Raw genomic sequence first — 15,669 nt, 5'->3', positions numbered from 1 at the left:
TTAGAGTACATTTATGATGGGCAGCTGAGCCCTAGTTCAGTTAAACTAATCTTTTCCTACCCTCAGCTGATCCAGCTCTGAAAGGATACAGCTCAAGATCCTTTCAGAAAGCTATGCTTCTTTCTCATTGATACTAGAAAGAGCAACAGGAATGCAAATTTTCTATATTCACATCCACTCCACAAAAGGCTTCAAACCCAGCTCATTTCTTCACAGTTCTCCACAGACACAGAGAATCTTCCCTTTCATTATTTTCATCTCCACACCACTAAGTAGACAGCACTGCTTTGAGCAACAGATTGGATAAGCTCCGAGTAATACAATAACAGCAGGAATAGCATCTGAAGTTATTTTAGAATTATTTTATGCTTCCCAGTCTCACAAATCTAATTACTTCTCTTCAGCAGTGCCTCCCACTCCAACTACGCTGTCATCAATTCATAATCCTAAACTGAAAAACACATCGGAAGATGGGAATAGATAAGCAGATGGTAGCAGACCTCCAGATAAAAGCCAGATACATGGCTTTTCTACTCAAGGGAAAGCTCAGACTGTTCTCATTACTTATCTATGTGAGTCTTTAAAAGAATTAGATATATGTTGCAAAGGAGGCAGACTCAGAGCACAGCTAACTGAAAAATTTTATTCCCTCAGTGGAAGCAGTGACAGCTGCACTGAGTGTCCTCATGATTTCAGAGTTTCATTTTGGGGCAGCCAGCCTGGCTAATACTGTGAAACCTCCAGACTAGAAATTCAAGCTGTTACTACTACACAACAAAGCTGAAACTTTTCTGATGAGAGCTGGTATGTAGTTGACTAAGACAAAGAAAAGAACCTGCAATACACCCTCAAGAGCTTTTATTTCAGTAACCCTTTCAAGATTATTTTCTTTTATGTCCTAACTTAAAAAAATATATACCTGTAACTGAAGTTATTACTACTTCTCACAATTCTTCAACTTTCTTTGTAATGTAAAGGGGATTGTGTTTGTGTGCATGTGGAGTATTTTTCTTTCCCCCAGTGAAGGCTGACTATTAAACAACACTAAAGTAGCAAACCAAGCTATACAGCCCAGCTCCAGACCTAAGCCTGAAAGTCAGATTCTTTCCACTGAATGTGGCATCCTATGTGGAGAGAAAACAGCAGTTTTGCTTCTCTTATTTCAATGATAATAGCACAAGGAAAGTTCACAGCATTTTTGCCCATTAAACATTTCTGTGATGACATAAAGGGATCTATGTGGAGTAGTTTAAGGATTCCAGCTCACAAGGACTAGTCACAACCATGGGAGATAGTACTGACAACATAAGATATGCAACTTTAAAGTGATTTGACCAAATGAAAAGAGAACACTGATGTCTCAAACTAAAAGTCAGCAAAAGATATATAAAAATATTTCTGAATGTGAGGTCCTTTAGTCTAAAATCAGCAATAAAACGTTCCTACGAGAAGTTTTCGTATTCTTTGCAGTTGTGTGAAGACATAATGGGATGTAGCCCAAATCTTAAACTCCAGTTTACAAAACACTTACCTCTAGTACTTTCCCAGTAATGAATTGGTGACACGCTTCACACTTGACTCCAAAAAGAACCTGATAGTCCTTTTCACAGTAAGGAGCACCATCTCTGAAAATGAAAAAACATAAGCCACCTTTTAATAAACAGCATGACTTAGATTCTTCCCTTGTCTTCACTGGCATTCCTACAAACAGCAGTAGCCAAATAGGAGAGATTTCAACATTTGTAAGTTGTAGTAAAAGAATGAAGAAAAAACAAACAAACACATTCTCATCAGTGATTTATTTTTTTTAACTAACCCTTAAGTTTCCATCTGGAAAAGGTAACCTGCATGAACTTCTGAAGTAAATTTCATTCTTAAGAGCAGTCTTTCTAAACCACAGAATCATAGAACGGCCTGGGTTGAAAAGAACCTCAAGGATCATCTAGCTTCAACCTCCCTGCCATGGGCAGGGTCACCAAGCACTAGAGCAGGCTGCACAGAGCCACATCCAGCCTTGCCCTGAATGCCTCCAGGAATGGGGCACCCGCAACCTCTACGGGCAACTTGTTCCAACCTAAAGCTATAGATGGTACAATTCTAGAGAAATCAGTGGAACTGCCTGTGGGGATGAGTGGAAGTCATTCAGCAAGGAAATCTGGTAGCGTGCAAAGAGAGTAAGAGTTGCTTATTTGTGCTGAGAAACAGTTACAGATCAACCACATTATCATGTTTACAGTTTCCCAAGCAAAAGCAAGCAGTGGACAGGTTCCTACCTTTTTCCTCAATATCAAACTTGTAAAGCACAAACTATATCCAGCTAACAGAGAAAACACATGTAGGACATCCCTCAACCCCTCATGGCAACATGGAGATATATTCCCCTCTGTACTGGTATTAAATACAGACCATCACCACCTTCCAGTTGCTCTTTCCTGTTTACCTCCCCTCTCCTTGAGTGCAAACATTTTGGTGCGTATGAAAAAGTAATCAAAACTGAATTTTGAAGGGTGAATTTTGCTGGAAGCTCTTCACCTCTGGCAGCAAGAACTCGTGCCAGGAGTGCAGGAGAGATGCAGAGGCTACTTACTTGCTGATGTATTCCCCAGTCAGGACCTTCCCACAGGCCTTGCACTTAAAGCACCCCAGGTGCCACTGTTTATCAAGAGCTAGCAATGCTTGTCCATTTTTTATGTCTCTTCCACAGCCAGCACAGTCTGCAAATAAGCAAACAATTGCATTTGTTGTCAGTTATCTGATTCATTGATCTTCATTAACCACACAGCAATTGCTATAGTTGGTAGGCAAAGAGGAAAATCACACGACTATGCAAAGATACATCTTCCTTTCCTCAGAGACTTCCAGATCCTGCACACAGCCTTTTTCATTATATACAGTCAGCAGAGGACAGAAAGTCTCTCTTCTGTTTTTCATGGTGTTTCAAAGACTGCCAGGTAAGCTCAGTACAAATCTTATATTGTGCTTGGGAAGCAGCTACATGATCCACCACTTAGAAAAATACCTACCTTCTAGAGGAATCAAGTTTTTCTCAGATCCAGACTGCTTCAGTGGTGCTGGGAAGGGAGCCCTGCACTCCCCGTTGGGTGGCAGCAAAGCCCACACGTCCACCTCGACATCCCGGCCAGTGAACAGGCAGAGGGATTTTAGCAAGGGACTGAGGCGAGGGTGACAGCAGTATGACCACACTAAATGCTGTATGACAGGGCATATTGTGATCCACCAGCAGGTGTGGAAAACAGCAGCTCTCACAGCCTTTAATAGGCACAAGGACTCTCACTCAGGGATGTTAGTACTACCTGGCAGTCATGGCTCAGTTTTCTCTGTGATTCAGGAAGACAACTTGAAGCCCAGAGCCAGCGAATGCCCTCCATCCCTAAGGATGCCACAATGCCTCACGTCAAATCAGAAAGCTGCTTCAGCCCCGAGCTCCCATTCCTCTCCGTTCAGATGAGATACTCAGAGATTTCCTGGTCAGATTTGATGAGACTGATGAGGGAAGCAGCACTGAACTGCAGGCACTGTGCTACGGCTTCTGTGCCTGGCTGCAGGGGACAGAGGGAAGCAGGGAAGGGAAGGCCTGCAAGGGCAGTGAAGCAAAAAGGGAATGCCCATCAACTGAGACATGCTTGGAAGCTACAGAGGAGACAGCCTGGAACAAAGCTTTTCCTGTATTTTATTATATCAAAACTCAGCGTCCCTTTCATGAACGTAACATTCTCTCCACACACCTGAAACATCAACAAATAGGCACAAACCAAGACCAGTTCCAGCTGGCTGAGCAAGTACGGCCATCTCCTGGTGATTTTACAGCCCAGACAATACCACACCTTGCAAAAGGGTGAGTCTAAGCTTATCATCACAACTGACAAGTACAGGAATCACTCTTCTACTGAAACTGAAGGGCCTCACGTTTGTTTGCTGGATAATGAGCAACGAGAGCCTGAAGTGTATGATGGGTATTCCTGCCAACCAGGCTGCTATTTGCTGATTTGTCTCTCAATCAGTTTTCTTCATGTCCTCAAATCCCTTAAGAGAAAGGGCCCAAGCACTATGGTATCCTGTAGTGAAAAGCAAGCCACGGACTAATGACATGACTTGGACTTGAAAAGCAACCAGGAGCAGTCTAATCCCAGGGCTTTGCTCTAGAGGACAGATGTTACAAATTGAAATCGTGCAATGACAAGGACTGACAGCATGCAATGGATCCCTCTGCTCTTACATATCAGCTCACGGCTTCATGCCACTACATATTGACAGCAAAGGCTAGAATAGGTCAGCAAGAAAGGCTCTGAAATTTATAATATAGGGCTAAGGGGAAAACCAAGTAAATATCTGTCTGCATGCCTTCGGTATACTAATTTTGTCATGGTTTGGGGAAGGTAGTAAATTATTTCTTGAGGTCCCTTCCAGCTCGAAAACATGCTATTTATCTACAAACTGTGACAATAAATAAAATCACCTTCATCTCAGTGGGTGCTGAACTGCAGCTTTAAACAGCCCCCATTTCTCAGCTTCTTAGCACAACTGCCTCTCGCTGTTGTGCCAGCTTCCACATTCCTGACCTACGCTCTTGCCAAACTGCGATCCACTCCCCGGTACAACAATCTCTCCAAAAATCTGCTGTATTTTCCATGCTTTTTTCAGCTTTATCCAGAAAAGCTTTGCAAAGCTGAAATTTTGCAGATACAGAACCAAGGAAGAGATTTTCAAAGCTCTTTGTTTCACTGAATTTCTGGCATTGTCAGAATATAAAAACTGTTTTATACCAATCCTTCTCAGTTCGACATCATTCTTTACTGGTGCAAATAGCAGTAACATGGAGGACAGAGGGATCCATGAACTATGTCTGCCTGTTTATTTGCTTCTTGAAAGCCAGAGGTGGTGCTGCTAGACTGACTACTCTTACATTCAAACATGATACCAGTAATTGATTATATGCTTTCACTATTCAATAGCAATAATAACATTTACTTATTCTTGCAAAACACCTTAAGAAACCCAGAAAGAGCAAGTAAATATAATTATTCCCAGTTGCTGACATAACAAATACCTAAAATCAAAGCAAGCAAATAGTGCAGTACTGTCTTACTGGGCTGAAATGGCTTTTAACTAAACCTAATTTTAATTCTTGAAGAACAGTATACATGTGAGAAGCTAGCAATTAATATTTCCTAAAATAGCAAGCAAATAAGGCTGGGCGGGGCTAAGAAAAGACCATTTATTCATCCAAATTCTACAAATAAAAGCCATTTATGACCCTGGGCCTGCGTGAGGCATATTAAAGCCTTTGGCTGGATGTCATTAGCACAGAGAATATGCAAGCAGGACTAGGCACAATCTGCATCAGCCTAAGCTATAACCAGCTTATGTCACAAATAAAAGGCCATGAGGTAAGACAACTGTGAGGCTCCACATCCATATCCCGGGCCAAACTTGTACTCAAAAATCTGAAAACTCTCCCCAGAATTGTGTGCAATGGTTTCCAACACAGTTCTGTCTCTAGCTTTGCACCTGGGTTGAACAGACTGTGCCTCTGTAACCTCGAGCTCTCTTCAGCTCTCTTAGCCATATAACCCACATTGCTCCCTACTGCTATTCACTGCACAGCTGTCCAGCCAACTGGGACGCCATAGTGCAGAGCAGAAGAGAAGTGCAGGGTGCTGGTTAAAATGCATGAGTGAGCAGTATAGTTCCTGTATGCATTTAGGTTATAAAGAAAAGCGTAACACAAAAGCAGTATGTGGAATTCTGTTTGAGCTGAAGGAATATTTAAGATCAGACAGCTCGTGGCACTAATTCTCCTAAGTAACACACACCAACATGTGTGCAGCACACACCAACATGTGCAGTGGTTGCCTTTGGCACCAACAGCTGCAATCCCCACCACTGTAGCTTCCACAAGCAATGCCCTCTTGCTCAGATATTGTGCAGAAAAGGTGAATTCACCCTTTCTCATACGAGCGTCAGCTGACAGCATCATTTTGTAGCAAAGCAAAAGCCTCTCGAACAGCTCTCTGCCAGATATGGTTAACATACCTGTTGTGCCTTTCCTGTACTCTGACTAGGCCTGTTCAGTCTGAGGATACATCCTCACGTATTTAAGCTACTACTGCTTCAGAATAAAATAGCTTAGAAAGATGTCATATTTGATGCGCCCAGATACAAAAGCAAATGACAAGAAGGACAGAAGAGCTGTAACTGAATGTGGAGTCAGCCAGCCCAAAAGCAGGGAGAAGTGGGGGGACAGGACAAGGGAAAGCAGCATGACACTAATATTATACATGATTAAGACCTCCACCCTTCAATCACCTTATGTAGCCTCATTAGAAGATGCAAGCCAGGGTGAGCTGCTATCCACAACACCTTCCTTGTGAAGATGCAATGAGAAAATACATTTCCCTTTTTAGCATCTGCATCACCCCAGGCACGCAGGAGTGAAACATCCTGCACAGCAACCCATTTGTCACTGCCTAAATTAAGCGGTGGATTTTCTCCCTCTGCCTCCCTCCCCTGCCCTCAGCCAATAGCAGAGGGCTCAGCTCTGCTGGATCATGGCACAGGCAGTGGGCTCGAAGCTGACTGAGCTGCATTAACCCTAGGCACACTACACAACGCTTTCACCACTCCCATTGATATTGCTTTGAAAATTTACTAGTAATTCTACCTCTATCGCTCATCTTCCACTCACCCCCCTGTAACCTACAAGAGGGAAGTCATCCCTATGTGCTTCTGTCCTAATGAACATCATTATGCAAAGTCACGTGTAGGATGAGGTTACGTGAGCATACCAGCTTTTTTTGTGCAGGGTTCTGAACAGAGCTAGCAGCAGCCTTCCTTAACGATGTACAATTAAATCACCAGAAAGTTCTTTTCAATCCTGATGGTCACTGGTAGCATCTGTCTAGTTGAAGTCTGAAGCTGCCATAATCCCTATGAGTCACAGGAGTATACTCTTAGTTACTGCTCCCTTTCCTACCAAGTACAAATATAACAGCTGTATGAAGACAGCATCAGGACCTACAAATCAAGCTACAATGAACACTGATTTGGAATTGAAAAGAAGGAAAGTCAAGAAATCACAGGAAGATCACAGATAAGTTTTCTCAGTTATCCTTTAAGCACGGATCAGGTGATATTTTCAAAAAATCCCTTTTAGAAATAGAAACTTCCTGATTTCACACAGGCTTTCTGCTCACCGAGATTCTTCTGTCAGAGCTAAAAATAAAAACTGACTTTGTCTACTCCGATTAACGTATATTAAACACTTTCAAAGTTTAAGTCGTAATCATCTGATCGTTGGAGCAGTGCTGAGTTCAGGAAAGTCAGAGAATGCCATACAATATTGGGAATTTTACATCCAGGATTTAGATCCACGTACATTACTCCATTTTGCAGTGAAATCTGCTGCCAGATCCTTCCTCTTTGCCGAAGTAAAGATGGACAATGTTTGTCAAGAAAAAATGTGCTACTGCACTTTTGCTGAAGGCAAAACAAAACCACTCAAACAGACTTATACTCCTGAATAACCTAACAATAAAAGGCTGCGCTCATACAATGGAGGGAACTGAATTTCCCATGGGAAGTGGAATATAATTTTGACAGTTTATTATAAATGGCAAGTTGGGAAAAATAACGTTTTCAAAACAAATATTTAAAGAAAATTAAATGTCTTTATTTGATTAAATACGAAAGGAAATCGCAACGGCATAGAATGGCATTATTTGCTTGCAACACAAGTCCCTGTTAACTGTGAGCGACAGACTTGCCTGCTTAAGAAACAGTCTAACAAATGTGGAAATAAAAACAAAAACCATTTTTATGAAGGCCACTGTGTGGTTATCTTGGATGGATCCTTACAGTAACGAGCATTTTAGTTGTTTTATGCAACTTTAAGTGATTTGGAAGGATGAATGCTTGCCCACAACTTTATTCTGCTGACATTGTTACATGAATATAGTTTTTTTTCTTCCCTACTTTACTGATGTCAGCAATTGTATTAGTCTTCTACACCAAAAATATCCCTTCTTTTCTCTTCTTACACCTCCTTATCAATGGAAGCCAATCCAATTGGCCTTTTACACTTTTACTCTTGGAAACTATTCCTGCAAGCAATGTACCACCAGCGGCCCCTCCTCAAAATGTCATCCTCAGCATCAGACACTTCTGCAGCCTAGTCTTCCTCACAGATTTCTCAATGGCAAACCGAAGTGTGATGGAAATAGGAAAAAGATGAGACAGCAACGCTACAAGCAATGTAAAAGGTTGGTCCATAGAAGACTGGTAACAAGGCTTTTCTAAAGTTTAGCGGCCCCAGTGTCTCATTCGTAAAATCTACTCTGATGATGAACCCCAGGCAGATATGAATCAGCAGCTGGTGGCTGAGACTACTCTTAACACATTATTTCTTTTACCACATATTCAGTACTTGGATAATTCCAACCAAATTTAAATTCACGATTCCAACTCACAGTACGCCAAGCAAACTGCACAGTTTGCAAATGAACTTCGCTGTTTTAAGCCCAGTCCATGGGTAAAACACACTGTGTCTTTTTATTTGCAGACTATTCTGAGTTGATATTCCATTGTTACTCTTGGAAAACAAGTTATTCAAGCAGTACAATCACCAATATGGAAACTTTTACAAAAGGTTTTTATGCCCTGGTAACCCATAACAAACTAAGCTCTAAATAACAACCATCAGTGACCTCAGATTCCTGATTTACTACCCAGGCCTTCTGAACGTGACAATTCCCAAATTATTTTTATTCTGGGGATTTCCTCCTATAGTTATATTTTCCAAACTAGTGATGCCTCCTAATGCAACATCCATTTACTGAGCAATTCCTTGCACTTCTTCCAGTACTCTTTGGAATTATATTTTGAATGGCAATTCTGTGGTAAGTGCTATGAAGATGGAAACTTTTTAATTCCAAGTTCAAGGTGGCATTATGCTTACAGAGACTTGCTTAGATATACTTGATGGCTAATACATTTGTGTACTCCATTCACAACTGATCTCATCCCATTTACATGCCACACAAAAGAAATGGGCAAAATGTCTAATTTTCAGGAAGGTGTTTTCAGTTACATTTGTAAAGGAACATCTGATGAAAAACTGTGAAATCAGAAACTTTCAGCCCTGCTATAACTATATTCTCAATAGTTGCTACTCTGCTTGTCACCCACAAGTTTGCTTCTAACAATGCTTTGTACTCTTCCAGAGAAGGAGCTAAGGTGATTTATAAGCAGCAGCAAAAATACAAATCCCTGTAAGAAGCAGAAGTATAAATGGAGTCTTCTCAACTATTTTAGCCATTGTTATAAAACATACATACTCCCATTTTCCTATCTATGAACAAACTCAGGTGTAAGTCTGCCATTTTTAGAATCCCTTGGTAATCACTTATCCAAAGCAAATAGTTTTATAATTTACATGCCCTTGACAAAGCAGACGTTCAAAACTTAAAATGCATTTTAATGTATTTACATTCAATGTGAATCTAGCTTCTGTTGCTCCTGAAGTAAAAAAAATATTCCGCAATGCTATTTTTATGCCTTGTAATTGAATGTCAATTTCCATTCAAATGGATCTGGATCATAAGCCAAAGTGGTCATTATGTTAATAATACAGATGTTAAAGTATTTGATTACCTTATATAGAACTGTATTAGCTTAAGTAAATGTTTAAAGATATCGAATATCTTCATGCTTAACAGATAGGGTTTTGTTTCTTTTTCTTTTCCCAAGAAAATAATTAAAAATATAAACTTTAAACAAGGTTCCAATCAATTATTTCAATCAGGGTTTCCCGGGTTCTTAGTTAAGCCATGATTAAAATCAGTGGTTTAAATCACAGTGTTTGAAATCAATCCACAATTATGTTGTAGTGTTTTGATTCTGCAATAAATAAAGAAGAACAGATTTACTCCTGTCAAGTCCTGTGTATCATCAGATGAATCTCCAGCACACAGATGTGCAGAGATACGTGAGAGTTTCTTAACCAGGAATTTTTAACAAGGGGAAACGGTTTTAAACTGGAAGACGGTAGACTTAGACTAGATATCAGGAAAAACTCTTTACTGTGTGGGTGGTGAGACACTGGAACAGGTTTCCCAGTGCAGCTGTGAATGCCTCCTCCCTGGAAGTATATTCAAGGCTGTGAGCAACCTGGCCTAGAGGGAGGTGTCCCTGCCTATAGCATGGGAATTGGAACTAGGTAATTTTAAAGGTCCCTTTTGATCTCAAACCATTCTGTGATTCTGTGTGTATCTTAGTCCCTTCAGAATCAAAATTTTATAAAGGATTTTAAAGTCTATGTAAAACCCATTTAAAGAAGATTAAAACCCCAAACTGTTGTCTCTAAGTGCCCCAGTGCACCCACTGAAGCATATGGCTGCTATGAGTGTGCTTCCTTGAGGCAAAACTGGGCTCAGTCTTCCACTTAAGGCCTATCCACTTCCATGCCATGTATGCGGACAATACCTATATATATTATGTAGCTTTAACTCACAGCATGACATTGTAGATATTTCCAAAGAACAAGCTCAAAATCATGTGTTAGATGTTGCTTAATATCCTTTTAAGCAAAAAATCATTGCAGATAGCTTGACTTCAAATAGCCAAGGCTTCCCCTTCAGCTTGCGTGTCTTCCCTACAGACCTGAAGGACAATTATTTCCAGAGTAAAACAGCACATTAAAAATTAAGAGAATCTTGAAAAGAAGAGCACAGCGCAAATTTGCTACTTCTCCATTCTGATGTACTGTTGTTTCTAAAACAAGCTCTTTCCTCCTCTTTTAGGGCAGTGAAGCAAAAGATGATTCCCATTTATTCCCAATCACCTTTTCCAACTGACAAAGTATGCCAGCTCTGCTCTACTTCAGCTTCACCACAAGCCTTGTGCAGACATTTACTGGGAGATTTACTGCATCTTATTTGGAGAGATAAGTCTACTGAATAATTAACAACGATATCTCTCTCCCACAAGTTCATTAAGTGTTAAGCTTATTATTTATATCACAATAGAGCTAAGATCCCCAGTTGTGAGTCAGGATCGCTGTTAGACTCTGTACAGATAGGCATGAAAGCATTTGGCCCAGAGAACTTACGTTCTTTGAATCAGAACATAATGTGCAAAACAGAAGGGACAAATACACAAAACAGCCCTGTGAAAGCTCCACGTAGAAGCTGTCTAGTCAGGGAACAGCTGCACCAAATATTATTCATGCACATGCAAGACTGGCCATTTTGGAAACCCTGGTCCATGTTGTGTCTGTACTGTAATGCTCTTAACTCACAGCTGAGACTATTACAAAGAAAGAAGCATCAAGCTATCTTCCCTGTGCTTCTGTCCATGCAGTATTACTGCACATCAGCACATGTAGCACACAAGCATCTACTTCACTGAAGAAAAGGAAGCTGTGATTCACTCCATCACTTAAAAAAAATGATGCATTTTTCATAAGAAGGTTCTTTCTGGGTGATGGTAGTGCTTCAGTCTTTGTTTGGATAGCGAGTTTTTCCAATCCACCTGGAAATCCTACTTGAAATGCACATTAACTAATTAATTTCATCACTAAAATGATCCAGCCTTACCAGCAAGCAAACAAGGAGCCAGCACAGAAAGGGCTCAATCCCAGGCAGGAAGTAATGTAATATTCTCATTAGTGATGTGCTTTCTTGTGGAAATTCTGAAGTGAAATGCCTAAGGGGAAAATCTGCATTCAAGGAAAAGGGCAATCTCTTAAACTGTGCTCAAAGATGCATCGTCTCCTCTGATTTTCAGAGCTGATCCCAGCAGACTGTCAGTTCAGGTTGTGACAGCACAGACTGCTGGCATCACCTGCCCTGCCTGCCCCAAGCACAAGGACAGCTCTGGGGCAGCTCTGCTCTAAACTGGACACTGCATTACACCTCTTGTGCATTCAAGATGAAATTCAAGTCAGCATGGCACTTTCTGAAAATCAACGTTCACCTAAAATAATAAATATGTATGTTACAATTTGGCTCTGGCTCTTCTCACTCTGACGATAAGAAACACAGGCATGTAAGCACGTAGGTACTGTAATACAAAAGAAAGCAGAAGCAGCTTAAGACAGTACAAGCCAGGCAATCACTACAATGTATAGATACTTGGACACTGTTCAAAACACAGATATTATCCAAACATACATTATTTACATTACCCTCTTACCAGGACCCAAAGAAAATAACCTCCCACCTTTGCCAATCTTGAAAATCCAGAACTGTCCAAGCCATCAACAGCACATCTTTAATCATTCAAAGTCTGTTTCAACACCCTCTCTTTTCTATAATTTGGGTTTTAAATACCAGCACTTGTCCACTGCATCTGTGCTGCTCCATATCCATCCTGGTCACTTTGCTTTGTAGAGTACATCTCATTTCTCATTCTGTCATAATAAATAAAACAACAAGAAAAAAAGGAACACCACCCCTTTCATTTATCTGCAAAGCTATTTACAAGTATTTGGCCTTCAATTTCCTGCTGTCTACACAGAAAATTCCACTGCGTACATCTAGCAGTGTCTAAAGAACACAAATGACTAATTTATGCATCTGTACACTGAAAAGGACTGTCCTACAAAAACAGAGTAAAAAAAGGAGTCACTGAAATGCTTCTTCAAGAAAAAAAAAAAGCTACAATTATTCCAGGTAATATATGTGGCTTGAAATAAGTATATTATTAATATATATATGGCAAATATATAAGTACCAACCCCCCCAAAAAAGTAAAATTAGTTATTCAGTATTTTTCCTTCTGAATTTTATGGGTGTGTATTATGAGACTGTAACAACATTCGCAATATTCAAGACATGAAAACCCTGTATTTAGAAGCATTTGATTTTCCTTGAAAGCATCTAAAAAAAGTTATCAACAAGCCTTTAATTTGTGTGAAGTAACAGACATGAGAAAAATACACGTCAACATTAATCCAGACGTTCCAGTGGGTACAAAGCTTCCTTTTACATTACATAAACCAGCCAAACTTGATATACATTCAGTCTGTTGAATTTCCTCACCTTCAATTTTCTCTGTTTAAGGAAAGTTGCCTCCAGTAATCTATTTGAAAGGAATATAGGACAGAAAATGGATGCTCAGTATGAATGAGATTCTCTTCTAAAAGGACTTATGAAAACAAAACAGAAATAAAAGCCAACCAACATATAACGTCCTTTCAAAGAAGGACGTCAGAAAAGATTGATGGGTTTCAGGGGAAATGAAAGTGATTTGGAACACTTCAGACTAATTACAATTTACTCTTCAGTGTCATCAAGAAGGGTTGCTCAGTGTCTACATCAACTTTTGCTGCTAAAGCAGCAGCTCCTATATCACTGAACACACCATTAGGAGGACACTGCACTCTTTTTTTAATTGAAGTCATCTGAACTCACAAACACATGCTGATGCAAATTATACTTGCTTGTTTCGGAGAGCCTTGCTCTAAAACATTGTCAACCTTGCACTGTATTTTTCACAAGTACCTTCTCCTACCAATATCTGTACAAACGTGAACAAGATGCACAGTGGCAGCTACTTGCAGATTTCAACTGAGTGCACTCTAAATTACTAAGAGCAGGAGCTCTTCTGCTTGTTCGCAGTGATACAGATTGAGCTACTTGCTAGGTAGCATCTTGGCACCTGGAACGTGCCACAGTGCTACACAAGCACATCCCTTTTTGAGAACCATATCTAATGTGATCCAGATAGCTCTAACAGCAAACATCACTGGGCTGGAAACTACTGCAGTGACACTTAGAACATCAGTCCTATCTCACACTGACAGGTCTTGCAGCTTTGTTGATTATGCCTCCTAGATATCAGAAATTCAATTGATATTATTTCCACATTATTCCTTTATCTCAGAAGGATGCTGTGTATCGTATCTGTTAAGTTGCAAGTCTTCTTGGGCTTTCCAGAGGTCCCTAAATTCTTCCCTAACCAAAGGCCTGTGCATTTTCACCTCTAAGTCAAGAGCTAGAATGCAATAATATAACTTAACAGACAGAAAGGCATGGTATCAAAAAACAGATTTCATATTTCATTTTGCTAGGTGTCTAATTACACTTTCTCAGTCAAATTAGAAAATCTGAGATGCACTTGACTCATCCACTGAGCACAAACATCACCCAACTATGCCTTTACGTTGCACTTTGCAGTCGCAGGATTTCAAAGTCAAGTACCAGCACAAAACACAGAAAGCCCCTCTGACAAATCAAAATTGATGGTAAACTACCTGTTATTCCAAGGAAATCTGCAGTCATTTTGAATTATGAAACTACTGTGGATAAATCATTACAGATAAGGGTGCTGAGTACAACCCAGAAGTCAAAGAAATAATCAAATTTGGAAAGTTTTAAAAAATGAACAGAGAAAAGTGTACATCTTGTCTGAATCAGTAAATTGCAAATTATCTCTTAAAAGCATTACAATGCAGCAGTACACCAAGTTAGTTCCCCTTCAGAACCTTCTTCATCATCTCTTATCCTTAACTTGCTTTCTCCTTTTTTTTTTTTTTTTGAGAATGACTTCTGATCACAAATTCATTTCAGTATCAATCTGTCAAAGACAATATTGGTGATACCCCCATAAGAGGATAATTTAAATAAACTGTTAGATTTCATTAAATTGTTGAACTATTAAAGAGTAGAAGAAAACTAACTTCCTCTAATATTTTCTTCTTTTTACTTAGACCCGTGTAACTATACATGGGAAAACCAGAGTCTATCAACTCCAAAACTTCTGATTTCATCAAGGAAATACTTTTCCAGTGCCTATAAAGGAAAATGAGCCCTTCACAAAATCCAATTTCTGGGTAAAAGTAATTTGTTCATACTGAAATGAGTAAATGTCTCCTCAGATCTGTCATACCAGACACTTTCTGAGAATCAAAAAGAAAAAAAGAAAGAAGAAAAAAAAAAAAAAAAGGTTCTCAGAGTCAGCCCAGGGTTCTGAAAAGATGACAAAAAACAGATATGCATCAAAAACCTAAATGATTGAATTGAGCTAGTTTCAATCAAATGCTGATGAGCCCAGCAAAGTGAGAGGATTCAGAAAGATGGCATACTTACTGCTTGAGGCAGACAGTTCTTTTGGGCTGGAAGACATTGGCTGAGCACACAACTGACAGAGACAATCCCTTCCATTAAAGGTAACTCGATCACCCGGTGGAAATGGACGTCTGGATTAAAGAGAAAAATATATTTTTCAGAGATTACACGAGAATTTTTGTTCTAGCCTCTATGCCTCCAGCTTGCTGCCTTATCTCAGTCTGAATAACATTTTACAGAAACTCAGACCAAACAGTTTCTGCAGTGTGGCCTTGGCAAAGTCAGGCGCTGGAAAAAATCCAATCCACAGAGGCAAGCAGAGCAGAGGTTAGACTTAACTTACTGAAACCAAAATGCAAAACGTTAAACACACTTTATCTAAGGAGAAGATGACAGTGAAATCTGCTCAGAGACAACAGCTACGTTTATGGCAGTCTCAGTGTGATGCTGTTGACAGCAAACAGTACAGTGGAGCACTCAGACAAAGCACTTGTCTTAAGACAAGGAACTCACAATAGATTAGCTTAATCTGTATTCAGCAATGTAATATATATTACTGTGGCTTTAGTGGCTCACAAAAAAA

General features: G+C 39.9%; 1 protein-coding gene across 13 annotated transcripts in view; it reads right to left on the bottom strand.

Moving 5' to 3' along the window:
- ABLIM1 (actin binding LIM protein 1) overlaps positions 1-15,669 on the bottom strand; it is a 164,887-nt gene that overhangs the window by 57,987 nt on the left and 91,231 nt on the right. For all 13 annotated transcript variants that reach the window (XM_065746018.1, XM_065746026.1, XM_065746013.1 and 10 more), the window contains 3 exons: positions 15,108-15,217; positions 2,588-2,714; positions 1,532-1,625 (listed from right to left, as the gene is read on the bottom strand). In XM_065746018.1, the coding sequence (XP_065602090.1) occupies positions 1,532-1,625; positions 2,588-2,714; positions 15,108-15,217 (331 nt within the window). The remainder of the gene's footprint in view (positions 1-1,531; positions 1,626-2,587; positions 2,715-15,107; positions 15,218-15,669) is intronic.

This window comes from Cyrtonyx montezumae, unplaced genomic scaffold (genome assembly GCF_038088225.1).
Source record: "Cyrtonyx montezumae isolate F1298 unplaced genomic scaffold, pur_monq_1.0 scaffold_4, whole genome shotgun sequence".
Taxonomy (NCBI): domain Eukaryota; kingdom Metazoa; phylum Chordata; class Aves; order Galliformes; family Odontophoridae; genus Cyrtonyx; species Cyrtonyx montezumae.
The sequence above is the reverse complement of the archived record's forward strand: the minus strand, read 5'-3'. Positions and strand labels throughout refer to the sequence as shown.